At 51.4% G+C, this 7703-nt stretch overlaps 3 protein-coding genes across 8 annotated transcripts in view; 2 read left to right on the top strand and 1 right to left on the bottom strand.

Moving 5' to 3' along the window:
* Window positions 1-2512, top strand: part of KCTD13 (potassium channel tetramerization domain containing 13) — a 20409-nt gene extending 17897 nt beyond the window's left edge. The window contains exon 6 of the mRNA XM_003795792.2: window positions 1723-2512. Within this exon, the coding sequence (XP_003795840.1) occupies window positions 1723-1959 (237 nt within the window). The 3' untranslated portion in view covers window positions 1960-2512. The remainder of the gene's footprint in view (window positions 1-1722) is intronic.
* A 124-nt stretch (window positions 2513-2636) lies between these two features.
* On the bottom strand, window positions 2637-5646 carry ASPHD1 (aspartate beta-hydroxylase domain containing 1). Its single transcript, XM_003795793.3, is given in 4 exon segments — window positions 2637-2908; window positions 3392-3505; window positions 4696-5586; window positions 5589-5646. Coding segments are annotated over 4 exon segments (1173 nt in total). The 3' UTR covers window positions 2637-2798.
* Window positions 5647-7391: 1745 nt separating this feature from the next.
* SEZ6L2 (seizure related 6 homolog like 2) overlaps window positions 7392-7703 on the top strand; it is a 21951-nt gene continuing 21639 nt past the window's right edge. For all 6 annotated transcript variants that reach the window (XM_003795794.1, XM_003795799.1, XM_003795798.1 and 3 more), the window contains exon 1: window positions 7392-7692. In XM_003795794.1, coding sequence (XP_003795842.1) covers window positions 7614-7692 — 79 coding nt within the window. In that variant the 5' untranslated portion in view covers window positions 7392-7613. The remainder of the gene's footprint in view (window positions 7693-7703) is intronic.

A 7703-nucleotide genomic window follows, 5' to 3' on the forward strand; every position in this document is an offset into this window, starting at 1 on the left:
AGCAAGGCTGGGCACGGTGGCTTCCACCTGTAATCCTAGCACTCTGGGAGACCAAGGCGGGTGGATTCCCTGAGCTCATGAGTTCAAGACCAGCCTGAGCTGGAGCAAGACTTCGTCTCTAAAAAAACAGCCAGGCATTGTAGCGGGCACCTATAGTCCCAGCTACTTGGGAGGCTGAGGCAAGAGAATCACTTAAGCCCAAGAATTTGAAGGTGCTGTGAGCTATAAAGCCAGGCCATTCTACGGAGGGTGACAAGGTAACAAAGTGATACTCTGTCTCAAAAAAAAAAAAAAAAAAAGACCCAGCCAAGCATCACTTTAGGACACCTTCACTCATGAATTTTTGACATAGCTACCCCAGACAAAGTTTGTCATACTCCTTTCTTTGTTGAAGACAGTGTTTTCTGTAATGTGTGGGTTGGGAGGAAAGGTTGCTTCAGCAGTTGGGTGTTTACTCCTTGAGGGCAATGCTGTATCTTTTTTTTATATTCCTAGCACTAGCCTAGCCCTTGTCACACAGTGGAAGCTAGGAAACATTTGTTGAATCATGAATGAATGATTGAATGAATGAATGAATGAGTTACCTAGCTTCCAAGAAGCTTCCTCTGTAATTGGGAAGAAAGGAAGATAAACCAGTAATTAGGATAAACCAGTAATTAGGATAAAGGGCTATATTGTTAGATTCTTCCAAGGCCACACAAAGGGAATACCCCAATCACCTCTTCCACTTTATCCCTTTCCCCAGTCTCTTTCTGTTACTCTGCCTCAGTTGTACCTGCCTCCTTGTTGATCTTCAGTTGAGACACTAGGTGCATTCCTGACCCAGGGTTCTTATATTTGCTGTTGTTTTTCCCCATATTGCTTTCTTTAGCTGTCCACCTGGTTTTCTCCCTCCTTTCCTTTGGTCAAATGTCACCTTTTTAGTACTTCTGTGAACTCCCTCTTTTAAGTTGTAATGCTCCTGGCTCTGGCCATTTCCTCTTTTCATGCTGTATCTTTTACCATAACATCATCATCTGATTTAATTTATATTTTATTAATTATATATCTGAATCTTCCTTCCCCCTTAGAATTTAAGTTCCTAAGAGCAGGAACTTTGATTTATTCACTGCTATTTTCTCAGTGCCTAAAACAACCCCTGGTATAGTGCAGTCACTCAGTAAGTATTTGTCAAATGAAAAAATATATACCTGGCTTGGCACCTGTGGCTCAAGTGGCTAAGGCTCCAGCCATAGCCATATATACACCTGAGCTGGCGGGTTCAAATCCAGCTCGGGCCTGCCAAACAACAATGATGGCTGCAACAAAAATATAGCCAGGCGTTGTGGCCAGCACCTGTAGTCCCAGCTACCTGGGAGGCCGAGGCAGGAGAATCGGTTGAGCACAGGAATTGGAGGTTGCTGTGAGCTGTGATGCCACAGCACTCTACCCAGGGTGACAACTTTAGGCTCTGTCTCAAAAAAAAAAAAAAAAGAAAAAGAAAAAATACACCAAGAGACTAGATGAGGAAGGAATGAACAAATAATTCTGCCTTTCTGACTTCTTAGCTGGGCATTTAAGTGTGACTTTGCTAAGTAGAAAGAAGGGGCAAAGAAGACAGTCCAGGCCAAAGAACCTGACTGCCAAGGCCAGCAGGTGTGTCAGTGCATGGGCCACTGAGCTGGAGTGGCCCCATGTGACTGGAGCAGAGGATGGGAGCTAGGAGTTGCTGGCCTTTTGCAGGTGGAATTCCCAGAGGCCCGGATCTTTGAGGAAACCCTGAACATCCTAATCTACGAGACTCCCCGGGGACCAGACCCAGCTCTCCTAGAGGCCACAGGGGGTGCAGCTGGAGGAGGTGGGGTGGGCCGAGGGGAGGATGAAGAGAACCGAGAGCACCGTGTCCGCAGGATCCACGTCCGGCGCCACATTACTCATGATGAGCGTCCTCATGGCCAACAGATTGTGTTCAAGGACTGACCTTTGATCTTTCCCCTGCCTTCCTCCTCCCCTAGGACCCAGTTCCTGTCTGTCTTTTCCTCCCCTTCCCAGACCTTTGCCCCGGCTCTGCTGGCCAAGTCGTGGGTCTTCTGTCCTTTCATTGCATGGTGCAATTCACGTTGGCCCTTTTCCATTCATTCCCATCTCTTGCTAACAACATGTTACATTCTAGCCACTCCTTAAGTCTAAACCCTTCAGAAAGTCAACATGCATCTCCTCATCCCCATTCTTGTCCTGCTTTCTTTCCCTCACCAGCTGGTTTAGAATGATTCAGAATTCCCTTTTTCCTTTTTAAGTACATGGGCCCTGCCAAAGTGTCAAGCCCATCCTTAGTACCATCCACCGCACTCTGAGCCACCCTGCATTGCGCAGGGTAATTTGCCACCCTCCCCAGCCCCGCATTCTCCCTATCTCCTTAACTTTGTACAGGCTGGCCTGGGCCTGCACCAGCTCAGTGGTCTTCTCAGTCTGTTTCATATTTATTTATTATTTTAATTTTCTATTAAATTATTGAAATAAAGTTGAGTTGAGAGTTTGGTGCTGGCTCCCCAGAAGAGGGACAAGTGTCTGGCTATTTGTATGAGAGAAGACATATGTCCCTGCCCCAAACCTTTCCCTGTGGCCAACTGGGTAACTAAGAAGGAAGGAGTCAAGAGTTAGGAGAGAATTCCAAATTTATATTTCAGTGTTCACTGTCCAGTTCCCACCATCACCCTTGCCCACCCTGCTGCAGTGGAGAAGAGGTCCTGGGTGCTGCTCAAGCCATCCCTGAGTGCAGTATCTCTCCAGCCCAGGTGGTCTGAAGGGAGCACCTAACATCAAGGGTCTGGCGTGAAGACAAAGTCGAGGGCCTGGCGTTCTGCCCCAGCCACATTGGGGTGCCAAAGGTCCACTATGAAGACCACTCGAGGCCCATCTTCAGGAGAGCCTAGGGCACATGGGGATGAAAAGAGCAGAGTGGCTGATATGAGGTACTTTCTGTGCCAGAGCACTCACCAAGTAAGTGCCAGGCCCTGTTCTAACCCTCTATATGTATTAACTCTTAATTATCAAAACAAACTGAGCTGTTAACCATGATTAGCCCCATTTTAGACAGAGGCAAGGTCAAGTAATTTGCCCAGGTACAAGAGGTAGGACCAAAGCCCAAGTGGTGACACAGGCTTAGAGTCCTGTGCTGTTAACCACTTTACTGTGCACCTACATTATGTTCTTTAATCTTCACAGTTACTTGTTAAAGAAGGTGCTAGGGCTGTCTTACAAAAGATTACAGAAGTTATGGGACTTGTTCAAGGTCATGCAACTGGAAAATGGTGCTAGGACAGGAAATCAGCAGGGCCTGATTCTGAAGTCCACTTGACTACCCCTTCAACTCATTAGTCCCATATCCCTCCCAGAATGGGTACCCTATTACCATTATGAGCCACTGTATGCAGAAAGGAGTCATCCACCAGTAGACAGTGCCCCTCAGCCCAGCACTGGGGTTCACCACCAACCACGAGCTCACAGCCAGGGGGGATCTTCAGGCCTGTGGGAAGAAACCAGAGGGTCCAACATTCTTCTGTGTATCCAAGGGGCCCAGGTCAGTCAATTGGCAGTTTTAAGGATCTTAAAGGCCAGGTTTTGTGGTGGTTCCTCCTTCCTGGAAAGTGACCACATATAATTACAATATAGCACTGGATGAGAGAAGTACTTGGAAATTGGGGAGATGCTGGGAAGTGCAGTCAATTGTAGAAAAAAGAGAAGGCTTCCTGGAGGAAGTGGCAACTCCTGGACCTCCTGACAATTCAATTCAAGAACCTACTAGGTGCTAGGTGCTGTCTCTGCATGAGGTATAAGACTGCTTCCTGGCCCAACAACCACATGGTTGAGTGTGGTGAGGTAACTGAGCAGCCATCTCAAATGATGGGAAATAGGAGGGTATCCCAGAGAGGGTGTGGCCCTTGAAAACTGGCATCCTGAGGGTTTAGTAGGAGATGATAAGGTGGAAAGTCATTCTAAGTTGAATATACAACATGTGTGTGCTATCTGCCATGATCAGCCAGAAGGCCATCATGATTTAGAGCACAGTGGGAAGGAAGGGGAGGGGAAGAAGGATTTGGACTTGATCCTGAGGTCAGTGTGCCCCAAAGTGAAGGACACATCCAACTGGCAGCACAGGAGACAATCTGGGGTTAAACAAGGTCATGGAAAATTGTTTCTGTTCCATTTTCTATTTATTTTCAATCTTTGAAACATATCTAAAAGAAAATTTCAGTTTGGTGCTACCTTAACTTTGACACTCCACCAACATTGCTCCCTTTTAAATGAAGAAGATGGAGGCTTCAGTCTTGGAAAACTAGAGTATTTAACTAGAATAGTTAAAGCCTTCTTTTTTAAAGTTTAAGCTTATTTTTATAAGTACTTTCTATTTAGGACAAGTAATGATGATGACTTACAGTTCTATAAAGATTTCCTTTAAGTATAATAAAAGATATGGGGAGAGTCAACATGAAGAAAAATGGTACAGATGGTAAATGACTATGGCAAAGCTAATGAAAATGGTTTGCAGATAACTGAAGCTCAGAAAAGGCTGCTCTGAGCAACAGAGAGCCATGGAAGATTTCTGAGAAGAGAGGCATGATCAGAACCATAGACAGCTCTGGTGGCAGAGAAGAGGAGAATCTGGAAAGGGGATTGTGATGGCTAGGAGATTGTCTGTAGGCAGCATCTACTTACCAAGGTGGCATCTGACCCTCGCATTGGTGGGCCCACAGCGGCTCTCAAGTCTGGCCCCAGGCAGGAGGACAGAAAAGCCAGCATTGCCGAAGGTGTTGGCGCTCATAAAGCTCCGCAGCCCCCTCAGTGCCCGATAGGCCCCTGGGCACCGGCGGCAGTTGCTGGGTTGGCACCGGCCTGCTTGGTACAGCAGGAGCTGGTAGCACCCAGGAGCCAAGGGCGGGGACCAGCCCCGAGGCAGAGGGGTAGTTCCTGAGAAGTCCCAGCTCACAGCCCCAAAGTCCCGCAAAATGGCAGGGAAGCTGCTCTCCAGGAGCTCCACATCATGCCGCTGGGCATCCCGTGGCACAAAGGGGACTGAAGGCAGGTCTGGTAGGAAAAGCAGGCCTGGGCGCTGAATGCCCAGGACCCCTGGCCCTCCCCCTGGGCCTGGACCACCTTGCGCTGCCCGCCTCACCCTACCCATCCCAGCCCAGGAGTAACGCCTGGCATAGGCCCGAAGCCGACGGCTCACCAGGCCTTCTGTCCTAGGTCCTTCTCCTGGCTCTCCAGAGCCCCTTAGACTTGGCCTGCCAGCTTCAGAGCATCCCCCAGGCCCACCACTGACACCTCCAGCCTGGCTCCCAGCCCCCAGGGCCTGCATGTCTTGGGAGCCCAGGCGGTAGCAATACCAGAGGAAAAGGGAAGTGAGGGCTCCAAGAAGCAAGGTAAGAGCTGAGGAGACCAGTGGCAGTGGCCATGGGAGCATGAGAGGTAAAGAGGCCTTGGCCAAGAGACCTGGAGCATCTGCCAGACCCCAGTTCCCCTGTCCCCCCAGCTCTCCTCCGGTTCCTTCCATGGCTGCTCCCTGGTTCCCTCCTGGGCTGTTTCCCTTCCACATCCCCACTCTCAGTTCTTTCTCTCCTTGTGAGGTCTCTGATTTACTTTGTATCTCTCTTTCCCCTCCTTCATGGACCTCTAGCCCTCCATTCCCTCTTTCCTTCTATCTCACCACTCTCCTACCTCTTCTTTCTCTGATACCTTTCTCCTCTCTCTACAAGCCTTCTCCCTTCTTTCTCCTTCCAGCAGTCTCCTCTCTCTCCCTCTGCCTCCTCTCTCCACCTTCAGTCTCCCCCCTCCTCTCTTTTCTCTTCCTCCACCTCCCTCCTTTTCGTTCTCTTCTTCTCCTTCCCCCTTTCTCCTAGCCTCCCTGGACAGCGGTTCCTACCCCACCTGGACCCGCAGCCCCAGGAACCGCAGCCTGTCTTCCTCAGTGGCGGTTCTCTCTTGCCTTCCTCCTTCCTCTCTTCTTCTTGCCCTCACATCTCACTCGACCCGACTCGCAGCTCCTGCCTCTCTCTCTTGTTCCCTCTCTCCTACTCGCTCCTTCCTTGGCTCCCACTCACCCTGACGTCACTCCTTCCCGGAGCCCTGAGTTTAGCAACCCCTGACCCCTCCCAGTGGCAACCGCGACTCAGCTGGAGGGGGGGAGGCGTCTCTGAATTTGCCTCCCCGCCCACTACCCGCCCGGAAAGGGCGCCACGCGGGGCGCAGGAGGCACAGTGCCAACCTCCAGCCGCCCCGCAATGCGAAAAGAAGGGGCGGTGCCAAGGGGGGGGCGGGACGAGCACGCAGAGTGACAGTGGGGGCTGGTGTTGGGGGACTGCGGGAACTGCAGGCAGGGACGCCTAGGCCTGTCAGTCTGTCTGCCAGTCCCTTGATCAGTCGGCCTGTGACTCTCCCTCCCGCTGGGCCTCCTCAAGAGCCAGCCCCTGGCTTGGGGCTGATTGAGACTGAAAGCGGCTTCAACCAATCACCGGCGGCGTCGGGGGCCGGGTCTGTTCAGGCGGAGCTGAGAAGAGCTGTCCGCGCGTTGGTGGTGCTGAAAACGCTCCAGGGGCGTTGTGAGGAAGACCAGGAGAGAAAATCAGAGTTGAAGCCTCCAGTTGGCTGACCAAAGTCACCTTATATGTACAAAGAGGGGAGGTCTTTCTTCCCCAAACCCCATCCTGTTACCCCATAGATTCCTCACAAACGTAGAAACTCGCCATTCTCCTGGGACAGGGGAAAGCCCATTCTACCTGAGCTTCTGTAAAAGGCAAAGGGAAGGAAGCCCATGGGGTGTGTGGATGTAGATAGAAGGCATACTTGGGGGCCTAGCAGGCTCAAACCAATCTGTGTCTGCCCTCGGCTCCCTGGCAAGAAGAGATTCAAATTCCAGATGTGCAGGAATGGTGGGGGAAGGGGGCCTAATAACTACTGGGACCAAAGAGTTTCCTTTGCCTCCCCTAGGGGCAGCGGAGTAAGGATTACGGTCCTGGATCATATGATCACTCCTTCCTCCATCTGCACTTCCTCCTCCTCCCTCCCTCTTAAATAAATCCCAGGCCCCTCCTTTTGCCCGTCCCCAGGATCTGACGTGGGCTCGACACCTTTCTAAGCTTCTCCCTCCCGCAGCTCTGGTGCCCAAGCTTCGGCTTTCCGGGTTCCCCAACCCCTTCCCCTCCCCACAAACCCCTCTAGAGCCCAGTAGAGACCCTCCCGATCCTTGACCCCACCCTGAGCCCCAGGAAGCTGCCTTCCCCTTCCTGAGTCCCTAATCTGGGATCCAGTCAGCCCAGTGGACCCAGGCCCCAGAGCAAGAGGATAACCCAGGCCACCCAGCCCCTTCAGCCCTTTGGGCCCCACCCCCTGCAGCCAGAGCCGCGCCCCCCTCTACCACAGATTCAGGAGTAGAGGACAGAGGAGATCGAGCAAAGAGGGGTGGGCTCCAGGTGACCCCTAGTCTAATCTGCCTCAAGGGGCAGAGAAATTGTCTTTCTTTGCTGACCCCTAGCAGGAAAAAAAATATTAAAGGAAAAGATAAAAGGAGACGGAGGAAAGGTGGCAGCTAGATTATTTAGGACAGGCACAGAGGAGAGGAATCAGGGTGAGTCGCCATGGGCTCTCCCAGGGCCCAGCACCGGCCGCCTCCCCAGCTGCTGTTCCTAATTCTGCTGAGCTGTCCCTGGATTCAGGGTAAGGACATG

Source organism: Otolemur garnettii, unplaced genomic scaffold (assembly GCF_000181295.1).
Source record: "Otolemur garnettii isolate 467f Iridium unplaced genomic scaffold, OtoGar3 scaffold00096, whole genome shotgun sequence".
NCBI lineage: Eukaryota > Metazoa > Chordata > Mammalia > Primates > Galagidae > Otolemur > Otolemur garnettii.